Source organism: Solanum lycopersicum, chromosome 3, assembly GCF_036512215.1.
Source record: "Solanum lycopersicum chromosome 3, SLM_r2.1".
In the NCBI taxonomy this organism is placed as follows: Eukaryota; Viridiplantae; Streptophyta; class Magnoliopsida; order Solanales; family Solanaceae; genus Solanum; species Solanum lycopersicum.
In genome coordinates, this window is record NC_090802.1 from 59,541,496 (window position 1) to 59,555,898 (window position 14,403).

The 14,403-nt window shown below is 30.3% G+C and overlaps 2 protein-coding genes and 1 non-coding gene across 4 annotated transcripts; 2 read left to right on the plus strand and 1 right to left on the minus strand.

The window, feature by feature from the left end:
* Window positions 1-2,573: 2,573 nt before the first annotated feature.
* On the minus strand, window positions 2,574-4,272 carry LOC101266924 (RAF-like serine/threonine-protein kinase PRAF). Of its 2 annotated transcripts, XM_004236213.5 has the most exons (3): window positions 3,984-4,272; window positions 3,516-3,884; window positions 2,574-2,826 (listed from the first exon to the last, which is right to left on the minus strand). In XM_004236213.5, exons 1-3 carry the CDS (start codon window positions 4,129-4,131, stop codon window positions 2,774-2,776), a joined length of 570 nt encoding a protein of 189 aa, XP_004236261.1. In that variant the 5' UTR covers window positions 4,132-4,272; the 3' UTR covers window positions 2,574-2,773. The 2 variants fall into 2 exon arrangements, with proteins under 2 accessions (XP_004236261.1, XP_004236260.1); XM_004236212.5 differs by lacking the exon at window positions 2,574-2,826 and having other exon boundaries at window positions 2,922-3,884.
* A 7,482-nt stretch (window positions 4,273-11,754) lies between these two features.
* LOC101266620 (clade X lectin receptor kinase) lies at window positions 11,755-14,014 on the plus strand. Its single transcript, NM_001320888.1, has one exon. It carries the CDS (start codon window positions 11,904-11,906, stop codon window positions 13,890-13,892), a length of 1,989 nt encoding a protein of 662 aa, NP_001307817.1. The 5' UTR covers window positions 11,755-11,903; the 3' UTR covers window positions 13,893-14,014.
* Window positions 14,015-14,158: 144 nt separating this feature from the next.
* LOC112941242 (small nucleolar RNA U3) lies at window positions 14,159-14,367 on the plus strand. The gene has a single exon (XR_003246339.2). It is a non-coding gene; the product is annotated as a small nucleolar RNA U3 (small nucleolar RNA).
* Window positions 14,368-14,403: the final 36 nt, after the last annotated feature.

The window sequence follows — 14,403 nt, forward strand, 5'->3', positions numbered from 1 at the left end:
CCTGATGAACAGCTGAGTTTTAGTGACTTATTTTACTTGTTTAATTGTTCTTTCAGTCTCTCGTAAGACGATTTAAGTATATTCTACATTATTATCTACACCATTGATACAATTAAAGAAAGATAGATTGGTCTATTCAGAACCCTTTTAAGATTGATGTCTATATAAAAGAATTAGTTCATCTTACGTATTCCATTTGTAACAATGTTTACAGAAAATAAAAAAGTGTCATCAGTGTACATAAACAAATATTATAAAACTAAATGTAATGACGAATAAAGTAGGAAAGTGAAACTAAAGCAAAATAATGAATAAACCTATGGTAGAGAAATTAAGGTGATATGCAATTTGAGGGCCAATGTTGATGTCATGGCCCCTGTGATTCCTTATTCAATATATTATCACTTTGCATTTAGGGTGCTGGATCTTACTCAAAACTAATCCAGACTAGGATAAGGCAGTGGGGTTCTGTAAATGTGTTATCAATTATCTCTACTAGAGCCTATGTCCTACATTAGTCATTCAATGATTTTAAATTATCAAATTGTTTTCTTCTCTTCTTTTCTTTTTTTTTTGAATTTGCAGTTGATTGCATCATGAAAATCGACAAAATTATTAGTGTCATGTACAAGTAGACAATTTCCCCTTTTGTAAATGTCCAAAAAAAGGTTCTGGATTTCCTTTCTTTTTCAATTTATTTTCAATCGTTATCTTCAGTATTTACCTCAACCGAAGCAAAGATAACAAAATTGGTTACTTTAGTAGAGTCCGGAGTCAACATGGAAAAAAATTATCAAAAATTTTAAAAGGGTATATCAAACTTTTTTTAATTAAAACGGCTAAATCGCTCACAGTGTAGTGATTTTGTCTGTCGAAAAAAAATAAAATTGCTGCTATAGCAGCAATTTCTTAAATTTGTTTTTTTTTAAAAAAAATTGAAATTTAAACAAGTCACTTCAAATGGAGCGATTTTCAAAATAAAAAAAATTATAATTTTTTTAATAAAAAAGAGCAAATTTAAGAAATCGCTGTTATAGCAGCGAATTTGCTTTTTTCGACGGACATCATCGCTACATCGTGAGCGATTTCGTCGTTTTAGTTAAAAAAAAATTGATTTGTCCTTTTGGAATTTTTGACAATTTTTTTATCTTTTTGACTCCGGACTCTATTTTAGTAGCTTAATTGATTGGCCACCTAAACTCACTCCTTTTTACTCCTTTTTATTTGTGAGGGTTCAATCCCTACGTTGTAATCCTCTCCCCATTTTCTCTTTCCACAAGTTTTAGTTTTATTTTTTAAAAAAAAAGGATTATTGGAGATTTGTTTTTATTTTTATTTTTCCTCAAGGAAACAATAGAAAGATAAAATTAGTTAAGATGGGGAAGACATGTTAAATATTGCTAATCTAATTAATCTTAGCCTAAATTACAATCTTGGTTTGACTAGGTGATTATAACGAATATTCGAAGAGTTGCAATTCTCAAGATAGGTTACTCAGTTACTTTAATAGTTAGTAGTATTGTAATCGAAAAGAAATTTAAATAATCTCATTTCACCTCCTAAGTCATTCAACTAATATAGATGATCTTGAATAAAAGTTGCTGATGTGATTTTCTTTTAAAACATTTTATTTAAAGAAACAAAAAAGCTACCCTTAAAAACTAATTATTAAATTGACCCGTTCCACTTAAATTAAATGGGTCCCTTAACATATATATATCGATTCCTCTCTCTCTTTACATAGTACATTCAAGTAATTTTTTTAAAAAAAGTAGTCACGTTATACTCCTATTTGTTTAATTATTAAGTTTTATTCGTATAATTAGCATATTCCTAAAATAATTCACATCGTCTGGTCCATTGTGCCAAGTACACAGCCTTTCAAATATGACTCTTCGCCAAATCCCTGGAAACATGCACCGCCCTTTTATTGTTCTTCCTTAATAATATTCCAGCTGTTGACATTTGACGAACATATATACTTATTATTAAAGTACTAGGCCGTTCTAACCAACTTTGAATTTTTCCTTGAATTTACTAGTTGCTCAATGGCCTAACCAACTAACATTCCTCTACACATGGACTTATTTGTGTTCCTCATAGTATCACAGTAAAATTGCATTAGTTAAATAAATGTTATCAGTCTTATAATTTTGGACTATTGCCAAGGTAAAATAAACCTTTTGTCCAATGGATTTAGTAAAATTTAAACAATTTATGTTGGAGCAATAGTGTGACAATTTATACCGATATTGAAAAAGCTTTTAGCACAATCCTTCAATATTTTAACTTTGATCCCTAAGCCCAACTCGTTGGTTTAACACGTTTGTCTAAAGGACTATCAAACAAATCAATTCCCCCAACCTCGGTTTGTACGCGCTTTGTATCCCCACAAAAAAGCATAGAAAAAGCTCTTTTTTTCAAAAATTTATATTACTTAGATTCACAAAATTATGATCTCTGGGACCACTAGTTTGTAGGACAAAATGGTTCGAAATATAAAATAATTTTTTCAAACGCCATAGAACAATCCATGTTACCTTGACTCGTCCAACCACTCATTTTCATCTTGATTTTTATAATAGTAGTTTATTATGATCACATCACTTGTTCACCCTATGATTATAGATACACATTTGAGATTAAAATATAATATTAACATATTTTTAGAAGTCTTAATAGCTATTGTCAGTTTAATGTATATATTTCATACATTAATTTCTCCTTAATTAGAAATTAAGGCTTTGTTTGAATCATTATTTCGATGACGAAATCACGCAAGTTGCTCCAATCCTTTTTGCCAGCTCAGTATTCCAAATGGGTCCCCTGAAATATCTCAAAAGTAAAAGTGTTAAATAAGGAACAAATTAACACCATAAATTAAGGAAGAAACCAATGAAAAACAACTAAAACGTACCAAATTACCCTAAATATGGTTATATAAATAGAACCCTAAAGTATGTGAAGCCTAAATGGTATGTACAAGTGTCCACGAAAGAATGGTCCCAGGGAATCAATGAAGGCCCCAAACGATGCCTAAAAGATTGGGCTGAACGTACGAGTTAAAAAAAAAAAAGAAGAAAAAAAAGGAGAAATCCTAAAGCAACACGCCAGTCGCCAATGAATGTATGACGGCAAACGCCGAACTATAACACGCCTGTGTATACTAATAAGTCCAAAAATGGGCAAACATACGTCAAATTCACCTCACAATTGAATTGAACTGCAGTCTCAAATAATGTACAATCCAATTCAATGAACCAGAGGCATTTGTTGAAGCATAGAACATACGTAACTCTTTATCGCTTTAGGCTAATGTTTATAATTTCATCATCATTTTTTGAGAGGAGGAGCTTCAGATTGTCTATGTGCTCAATTACTCATATACGTTTTGAAATAACTTAATTGTTCTTATTATCTTCAATTTAATTTCTATTGGCCATGGTTTCGTTGAGCAACATAGTAAAGGTGCCTAGGGCTTCCATGGTCACAGCAAGGGTAATAAAACTTCCCACCGTCTTTCCTTCCGCCGACTGGATATCCCAAAGCCGGAGAACAACACCTAGCAGCAGCCGCTGCAGCATACGACGGAGGTGAATAGAAACATCTGAGCTTTTCCGGCTTCATTCTCGATGCCGGAAAGTCAAAACACGACATCGGAGATGACGGAGGAGAAACTTTTTTCACCGAATTGAGAGGAAATAAAACAGCTCTAATCTTCATCTCCTGATTCGTCAACGCAGAAACTCGATCGTACTCTTGAATCACATTCATCAGATCCTCATCACAAGTAATTGAAACTAAAACATCCAAATCCTCAGTCGGCAACTTACACTTCAAACTCATAGACGATCCACACGATTCTCCAAACTTCACCATCAACTCTGCATCACTTCATTCTATCAGCTACCGTAACAACTCCAAATCCAAAAAAATAATAATGATAAAAACAATTAATAATAAAAACGGATGAATGAACACACCTGAAAACGAGATAGGCTTTTCAACGGAGAGAACTCTGGTAAAACCACCGATATACCGAAGCTTTCCATCCGAACGACGGGGAACGATTCTCCCACCGTAACTATACAGAAATTTGATCACTTGTGTACCGTTGATAGAGTTCAACATGCTTTGAATGGGGTAGTACGATGTAAGAAATTAAAAAGGTATTTTGCAGTTGAAAAGGCGAGAAGAAAGGGGCAGAAAGAGTTCCTTCTAGAAAAAGAGAAGATGCTGTGAGATTTTGGGCACCTTCAAGTAACCATAAGGCAATGGGAATGAGGTGTAATTATTCCAGATTTATCATTGTGAAAGAAATTATTTTTTCCTCTATCATATAATCATAATTATATGGTTTACGTTTAATATTTGTATAATTTAATTTTTAATTGTATAAATTTAAATGTTTATTCTAGTTATTTATATATAATTTGTTTATCTTGTTTGTATATGATTTATTTATATATTTGATTCGTATAAGTTTTGAATTTTTTTTAAATGTATAAGTACATAATTAATACTATATACTTATCATGTTCGTATATTAACAAGCTGCATATACACAAGGAAACGCTTATAACAAATAAAACTATATTTATAAAACGTAATTAGATAAATTGTAGCTAAATAAAATTATTAAGTTTTTTTTTTTTTGTAATTTATGAAAATATTTTCTGTTGCTCTCCATATCAATTACGTATAAATTATCACCGTTATAAATAAGAAGATATCTTTTAAAATCATGGAAACACCATCTTATACTTATATATTTCTAATTTCCAATTATATTTATTAATTTTTGTTATTATTTAAAATAATTATATAAAATCTGACTAAGAATAATTTCATATAAGATTTTAAGTAAAATATACACAAATACACAGACAAGAGAGAATAAAATGTATCTCATTCACATGTGAATCACACTAGATACATCTATGTGAAAGCATAATGTATTTTGAAATGCAGATATATAAGGTGAGAGGTGAATAAGAATTCTATTGTATCCTAAATCCTAAGACATGTTAATTACACTTGAATATAATGTATCTGAAATATATTTTATATAGCATGACAATTTCAAGAACATATCGAAAAAACACATAATTAAATCCTAAATTAATGATATGTATATTTATTGCCCTTGAATTATTGAACTATTTCCTCGAGAGATTTTTTTTTTTTAAAAAAAAAAAAGTTGATTCATATATTATATGAAAAATTTGAAATTACAATTAAGGACTAATGATTTTTTTTAAAATAAGCTAAAATATATGAAGTAGTTTTTTTAATAAATAGTAGCAATGTAGCATCAATTGCACATATATAAGAAAAACAACCTATATAATTCTATATTATTATTTTTAAAAGAAAAAAAAAAGACCTACATAATTATATAGTGTTTTTAATAAATCACTAAAAGATAAAATCTTTTGGCCAGTCTCAAACATCATCTTCTGTGTTTTTCTCTAATTTCTTTTGGATGGGAGTTCCCCTTTGCTTATCTTTTTATTTTTTCGAGATTTTTTTTTTTAAAAAAATAAGCCTTTTGTTTAGGCCGACTCGAAAAACATATGCTATAGTTAAGGGATTACTTACGATAAAATCAAAAGATTGAATTAAAAAGAAAAATAATTGATACACTTTTGTTGGACATGCATCAAAAGAGAGGAAGGTAAAAAATATTGATGACGAAGTCATAAATTAAACGAAGATGATAAATTCACTTTTTATAAACTTTTGAATGAAAATATATATTTATATATGAATTATATGTTTGATGATTTAAAACACTTTTAGATTTTTTTTTAGTTATTCATTATTATTTAATTCAATTTCCACCTCATCAAGATATGTTGTAAATCTAATCAAATTCTTGGACTTTAAGATAAACTATATACATATAACTTTGATACATTTGTATTTTCTTCTTAAAATGTAATTTTATTGATTGTGTTATAGTGGAATGCAATTATTTTACTATGTGCTTGAAAGTGTATTATCACATATTTTTAGGCATGCATTTGGCAATAAATAAACGGACAAAGGTGTATAAACCCTTTCACTTTTTTTTTTTTTTATATAAAGTTTATGCTTATTTGTTTTAGGCATATGCATTATTTTCTCTTCTATAAATATGAAAACAAGAGGGAAGGGCTCCTTGGAATATTTGTACACCTTTTAATATTTTTAAATTTAATGTTTTTGACCTTGTGCTTCTTTTTTTTCTTATAAATATAAAATACTTGTAATGTAATACGAATTTGAAGGGGTATATATCATGGAATATTATTTTTTTTTGACAAATATAAAAGACACACCTTTCCCAAAAACTGTGTTTACATGTAATTTATTCGGTTTGCACTTTTACACACGCAAGATGCCCACAAATTGTGTACGTTACTTTAATAAGTAATTTCTCTACCAATTTTTGTTCTTTTATGCTACTTTAGTTAATGTGTTTGTACATTTGTTTGGTAGTCAACTAGTAGTAGTTTTATACCCATAAATAATCATTATTATGTCAAATGAAATTATCGTCGTAATCTCTCCATTCTGAATTAGAGATTTTAAATTTTAATTTTGGGGAATAATTTTTTTTTGCTGAATATTCTAATAAGTAGGTTTTACAATGCGTGTTATGAAATTCGATACGTGAAAGAAAGTTCCATAAAAATCCTTTTAGTAGAAATTTAACTTTTAACTCAGAGTTAACGTATATCTTTATTCTACTTCCCTAAAACAATTTACACGTTTCTATTTCATTGCGTGCATTATGACTAAAAAAAAGTTGGAGTTTTAAGATGCTATTTTCATTGTCTTTACTCAACAAAATGAAGTGAAACGAATTAAATATTGAAGCTTTTGCTTTTTAAGTTTTGAAAATTTGACAAAATGATATTTGTCGGATTTTGATCCTTTCAATTAACCGTCAAGTTCTTTTCCCAATTCTTGAAGGAAAGAATAATTTATTTTTAACATATGAAAATGATGTGATGCTCTTGCTATATTTCTTTATAGATCATCTTGGGACCACTAATCGGAGCAGCCTTAAGGAATTAATATCTAAGTGCGCTGTTAAAAATGTCTATACAGGTTAAAATTTAGAGTAATAATTTATTTATTTCTCTCATTTGCATGCTAGTATTTACGGTGAAATTCGAATTTGAGTTGCATAAGGCCCTCCTTATTCGGAGAAAAACATTTTCCGTTAAGAATTATTTCATATTCGAAATTTTAATTTAAAATTTCTAATTGAATAAGAAGTAATTTCATTTACACCACATTATAATAAAGTTTAAATTTTACAAAGGTGCAATTGTGGAAAAAACTTTACCTATTATTTTGGGTGCACCCTAGCAGTAAGCTCCAAAATAAGAGCCCGTTTGGATGGGCTTAAAAAATAACTTTTAAAAAATATTTTTAAAAGTGCTGAAATTTATTTTTAAAATAAGTAGTTATGTATTGAATATAAGTGGTTCAGTTGAAAATAAGTTGTTGATGTGTTTGGTAAATATGTGCTGATAAACTTATCAAAATGTCTAATGTTAACATGATAAAAGTTGATTAATTTAAGGTTTTAATATAATAATAATAATGGTGATAATAATAATAATAATAATATTAATAATAAAAAATAATAATATAAATAATATAAAAAAAAATAATAATAATAAAATTATAATAATAAAAATAATTAAAAAATAAAAATAATAATAATAATAAAAGAATTAAGGGCAAAAATGTTATATACTTGGTCAACATAAAATGACTTTTAAGTTGAAAAAAAACACTTCTCACCTAATTTTTTGATTTTGATTTAAAAAAAATATTTTTAACTTAAAATAAATCACCTTCATCATTGTCAAATACTCTAATAAATTAAAAAACTGATTTTTAAATCAGTTTAATCACCTTTTAAGTTCATCCAAACGAGCTCTTAAAAGGAAGAGGGATAGTTTGGGTCATTTCACATTGGACAGAGACACTAATCCCTTATTGCTTGGAATTTGCAATGCAAAGTAAACCTTAGACTTGTCAAATCTCTTTGACCAAAAGTCTCTTTGAAATGAGAGGGTCATTTATTGGGCTGAAATAGTTTGGGGCAAACGTTTTAATATTAGATATATTACTATTATCGTTAATTAAGTTTTTTTTTTCTTTTGAACAAAAATATTTTTAAAGGTACATTTGAGTTATATCGTCATTCAAATTTCAAATAATTTGAATTAGATAATAAATGAACGAGTTATTAACTCACTCATAATTTGCACGAGTCATCTTTTCAAATGCAAATTTTACAACCCTTAGTCATTACCAATTTTCATAAGGTCAGAGTCCAATATGGCAATATTGGGGACCAAAATGAAGAATCTTTCAGTCCCCACTTATTAGACCTTTTCCATTAGAAAAATTTGAATATTTGTTGAGGCAACCCATGTTGTCCTATTATTCAAATTGGCCTAGCTAGTTCCTGCCTTAGTGGACTGTAGTACTACTGCAAAAATGGAATGGCCATGATGTTTATAGATACACTTTATCTTTCACACTGATTATTGGAAATTGCCAAATTCTAGGAATTTACAGAATTTGATGTTCATATTCATGCACATTACTTAGTTATAACGAACATATATATAAAATAGCATACATAATATTAAGGGGTGTTTAGTGTGACGGATAAGAATATATATTCCTGGGACTAGGATAAAAGTTTGGTGTTCTGTTTGATAGACATATTTGAAATAACTAACTTATATCATAGTAATGGAATAAGTTATCTCATATATAAAATGAAATAAGTTATCTCAGAATAACTAACCCCAAAATAAGTAATTTTGAAATAATTAATTTATAACGAGTATATTATTCTGACATAGGATCATGGCATTTGCTTCTTTAGTATCCTCATTCAGAAGTTGTTCTGTCTCGTTGTTTTTTTTTGTGTCTCTATATTAGAGCATTTCAAATTTAAGATATATATGTATATATATATATTCATTTGTCTAGCAAGTCGTGAAATAGATTTAAAAAAAAGTTATTTTTTAGGACTAAAGGTAAAAACATTCAAAAAGTAAAATAATATAGATAATCGTTTTCGCTAAATTTTGATCAAATTTTCTGATAAAAAAAATTCGGTTATATATGCCTACGAAGTTTGGTAAAATTATAAAAAATTGTGTTCTCACAAATAAAAGAAAAAATTAAGGATTAAGAGAGTTATTTTGATCCAACGGTAGATGACAAGTTTTGCTTACTGATTCTTGGTGGTTGATTAAATAAAAATAGCCGACAAATGTTAATCTGTTTTATAACTATCATAATTTCTAATCATGATAAAACTAGTTATCTCAAATTCGAACTCTCTTTATAAAAAAAATCAATTATACTTATAATTAAATTTCTATTTTTATATATCTCTTGTTTAGTATTTTATATTTTTTAATAAAATTTTGAATCCATTTCTAATTAAAAACTTTCGAATACAAGAGCATCAGAAAACCAATTCGTAAAAGAAGACTTTAACTTTGAAAAAAGTCAAACTTTTCTAAGGCTGACATTTTATAAAAAATATATTATCTCTGCTATCAAACAAGAAAAATATACCTCATATGCTTGACAAATGTGGTCTATCTTTAATTGTATTTAAGACTTTGCAGCATATGTACACTAGAAGAATTTGAACAATTCCACTTTTGATATCTTCAGTAGAAATTTAAAAAATATGTTTTGAACTTCTCAAAATTCAGATTGCTTTGATTCGTGCAATTTATAATCAAATTAAGTTACATATATTCTTGCTTTATTTAATTTTTAAGGAATAAGATTAAAAGAAACTATTAGTTAAATATAAATATGGAATACAAATAAGTATCTACCGAAAATATTTCTTATATATATATGGCCAGTGAATGTATTGTTTTTGTTGTAATATATATGGCCAGTGAATGTGTTTTCAATCGAAGTAGGTGCACATATTTTCTTTCTGTTTTTGGATAAAAGTTGAAATTTTACTTCGTAATGTTACACACAGCAGCTAACTACTCTTGTCATTGGACATTTGGATTATTAGGAGTAATTTATAATCTAATGTTAAGAGATATTATATTATATGAATTATTTAAGTAACATATAACAATATAGTGATTATTATTAAATAAAAATTATTCATAGTGAGCGGTTTACATAAAGTCAAAGTAATTTTTATTATTATACGATTTAATAAAAAAAAGATTCAATAAGTTTCAACACATGTCATACATATATTGGCTTGATATAAACACCTGATACAGATAAGTTTGAGGAAAGGATCAAAATAGTCCATCTTCTTTGAGCTAAGACTCAAAGTGATTCTTGAGTTTTCACGTGGAGCATTAATAGTCCTTCTTGTTTGCAATATTGGTACACTTTTGATTCTTCTCCAAATCTTTATCTATTTTTTTGCATTGATTTTATCCATAACCTATGTATGGGATGTTCAATCTCATTTTATATATTTAGTAATTAGTAGAAATAACCTCTCCATATAAAAAATATTAAGAAAAAAAACACTTTGTTTTGTTTAGTAGAAATCCTATTGCAGGTAAAGTCGAAAGGTGCTGTATGGGATGCACGATTTTTTCTTTTCCTCCAAAGTTATACGTTAAAATATTCTTAAGTTTAGCTGTAGTAATATTTCTAGTGAACAGATCTTATCATTTCTCTCAGATAAAGTTATTATTTCTATTAAATATATAAAAAGACGATTGAACATTCCTTATATAAAAATTTGGATAAAATTAATATAAAAAATAGGTAAAATTTTAGGAGAGGACCAAAAGTGCACCAATATCGCAAACATGAGAGACTATTAATGCTCCATGTGAAAATTCAAGAATCACTTTGAGTTTTAACCCAAAGATAAGGGACTGTTTTAAGTCTTTCCTCTAATAAGTTTAATTAACTTTACATGAATTGTTCGGTAAGAATCCTCTTAATTATATCAAGGTATTTTAATCTTTAGATACGTTATATCGCAAGTTATACCAACAATACATAATTTTAGTTTTAGACAACGATTAATCCAACCATAACGAAATGAATATGAAGTTTCTTACTAGTACAAACTTCTTGTACGTAATGTTGTTCTTTTTTTATTTATTCACGTTTAAAATTAAATGATCGTGGGAGTTTTAATAATTTTTTTAATTTATAAAAAAGTTATATAAATACATAATTTATTATATTATATTTTCTAAATTTTTTACTATTTGAAAGAAATACACAAATTCCAACTCTTTTTTTTTATTAAATACTTCACTTTACGCAATATATCAGTCAGATATCACTTTATGTGATGTAGTGGTTGGATTCATTATATATAATATATCGATTAGATGCATCACTATATGCGATGCATGGAGACTTAATGCATCACTTAACGCGATGTATCGATTGAATATATTATTATACATGATGTATGTGGATGTAATTCATCACTATACGTGATATATCATGACATGATACATTATTTTATGAAATGTTAAGTGATGATTTCAAAATGGAGATATAATATTCGATGGATGTTAAGTAATGTGTTCAAAATTGAAAAGCGATGTATGAGACATATTCAAATTCTATCAAATTAAAGAAATTTAATAATATTAAAAAAATAGAAATAGATGTAATTAACACTTATAATGTGATTTGTGTAAAATTTCCTTTAATTTAATATGTTTTACCTTTTTTAATCCGTTTAAAGACAAAGTTGGAATCAAAATAATTAGTCAAAGGATGATCTGAACTTAGTCATCTTCATCATTTTCAGAGAACCAGCAACTCATCTCTAGTTCCCTTCAAAAATACCGTGTAATTTTCCTTCACAAATTTATCTTCTTCTTCTTCGTACAAAACCCAAAACTATGCCACCATTATCACTGTTGTTCATTCTCATCAATTTTACAATCTTCCCATCCATTTTCGCCATCGAATTTCTCTTCAACTCCTTCACTGCTAACACCACCCCTGCACTCACCCTCATCGACGATGCCCGCCTTGAGCCACCAGTTATCCGCCTCACAAATGACTCCAACCAATTTTCCCTTGGCCGAGCTTTTTACCCATCTCAAATTCCTATAAAATCCGCTTCAAATTCCACTTCAATTTCTTCCTCTTTCTCTACCCAGTTCATCTTCTCTGTACTCCCTGATGATTCCTCTAGTCCCGGATTCGGAATTGCTTTTGTTCTCTCTGCTTCAACTTCTCCGCCTAATGCCCTCTCCAGTCAATACTTTGGACTTTTCTCTAACGCCACCGTTCACACGGTGGCCCCACTTCTCGCCGTCGAGTTTGATACGGGTCGTAACCCGGAATTTAATGACCCAGATAGAAATCATATCGGGATTGATCTTAACAGCATTGAATCTATTGTTACCCAAACGGCTGGGTATTATAGTTCTTCTGGTAATGATAGTGATTCTTTTGTGCCTTTAAATTTGCGGTCTGGGCAAAATATACATGCTTGGATTGATTTTAATGGACCTGAATTTGAGATTAATGTTACTATAGCTCCGGCGGGTATGTCACGGCCTGCTAGGACTTTGTTGAGTTATAGAAACCCCATAATTGCGAATTACATGTCTGCCCAGATGTATATGGGGTTCTCTGCTTCAAAGACTCAATGGGTTGAGGCGCAAAGACTTCTAGCTTGGAGTTTCAGTGATTCTGGAGTTGCAAGGGATATTAACACTACGAATTTGCCGGTTTTTCAGCTGGAAAATTCCGGGTCTTCGCTATCTTCTGGTGCTATTGCTGGAATTGTTATTGGTTCTGTGGTTGCTGTGTTGGGTTGTTTATTTGTATTTTATTGGTTTTGGTGGCGTAAGAAGGAAGAAGATGATGTGATTGAAGATTGGGAACTTGATTACTGGCCTCATCGATTTTCAAATGAAGAGCTTAGCCAAGCTACAAAAGGGTTCTCTAAAGATGAGCTACTTGGAGCTGGTGGATTCGGTAAAGTATACAAGGGAACATTAGCTAATAACACAGAAGTGGCAGTGAAATGTGTGAACCATGACTCAAGACAAGGAATTAAGGAATTCATGGCTGAGATATCTACTATCGGAAGGCTTCAACACAAGAATTTAGTACAAATGAGAGGGTGGTGTAGGAAGGGGTATGAACTTATGATTGTGTATGATTACATGCCTAATGGGAGTTTGAATAAATGGATATTCGATAAGCCGGAGAAGGTTATGAATTGGGTAGACCGGAGGAGGGTCCTAGCTGATGTTGCTGAGGGGTTGAACTATTTGCATCATGGTTGGGAACAAGTTGTTGTACATAGGGATATTAAATCTAGCAATGTTTTGTTAGATAGCGAAATGAGAGGTAGATTGGGTGATTTTGGGCTAGCTAAGTTGTATACTCATGGTGGTGTCCCTAATACTACTAGAGTAGTAGGTACATTAGGGTACTTGGCACCTGAAGTGGTGACAAGGGCTAACCCAACTGCTGCTAGTGATGTTTATAGTTTTGGGGTGGTGGTTTTGGAGGTGGCATGTGGGCGAAGGCCGATTGACTTAGGGATTGTGTTGGAGGAAGAGGAAGTGTTGATTGATTGGGTTAGACAAAAGTACAGGGAAGGGCGATTATGTGAGGCAGCAGATAAAAGGATCAAGGAGCAGTGTTCGGAGGAAGAAATGGAAGCTATATTGAAACTAGGACTTACATGTTGTCACCCTGATCCTCTCCGTCGGCCTACTATGAAGGAGGTTGTTGCTGTATTGCTTGGTGAAAATGTCGATGCAACGCCAAATGAGTTGATCGTTGAATTAGCACCTACTGAAAGCAACACGAGAGATAGAAGCGACTGGTCAACTGAGGAATCAGAGCCACTTTCGGCTGTGTAGATATTGTACTTCTGTTTCCTTCATTGCCTTGAAATTATTGTTTAAAGGTTTGTTATTTGTATTGTAACCCTAAACTCAGCATTAGTTGCAAATAGTTATGGGCATGCAGTTCAAATTTGTCACTGAAAGGATATTACAATCATTACTCAAGATAATCAAAAGCAGATCTGTTATTATTTAAAACCGAATCAAGTCCCTCTCTACCACATCGCTAGTTGAACTCAAAAATGAACTGTTTAAAATGCTTCCAACCGCAACAGTAGGGCACGACCTTACTTGAACAGGATCTGTTCAATAGGCTCGTACCATTGTATCCTTAATTTCTAAGGAGACAGGAATCCAAGTCTGGTGGATGATATGTGGCCATGAGGCTAGAGCGTGATTAACTGCATGTGTGGTCCTCGGGCCTACTACGCAGATGATCGTTCTCAGGCCTCTCGCAGGTCTGGGTGGTCTCTTGGCTCTCTGACAGACTTCTTAATTCTTTTCTTTTTCTAAATCAAACTTCATA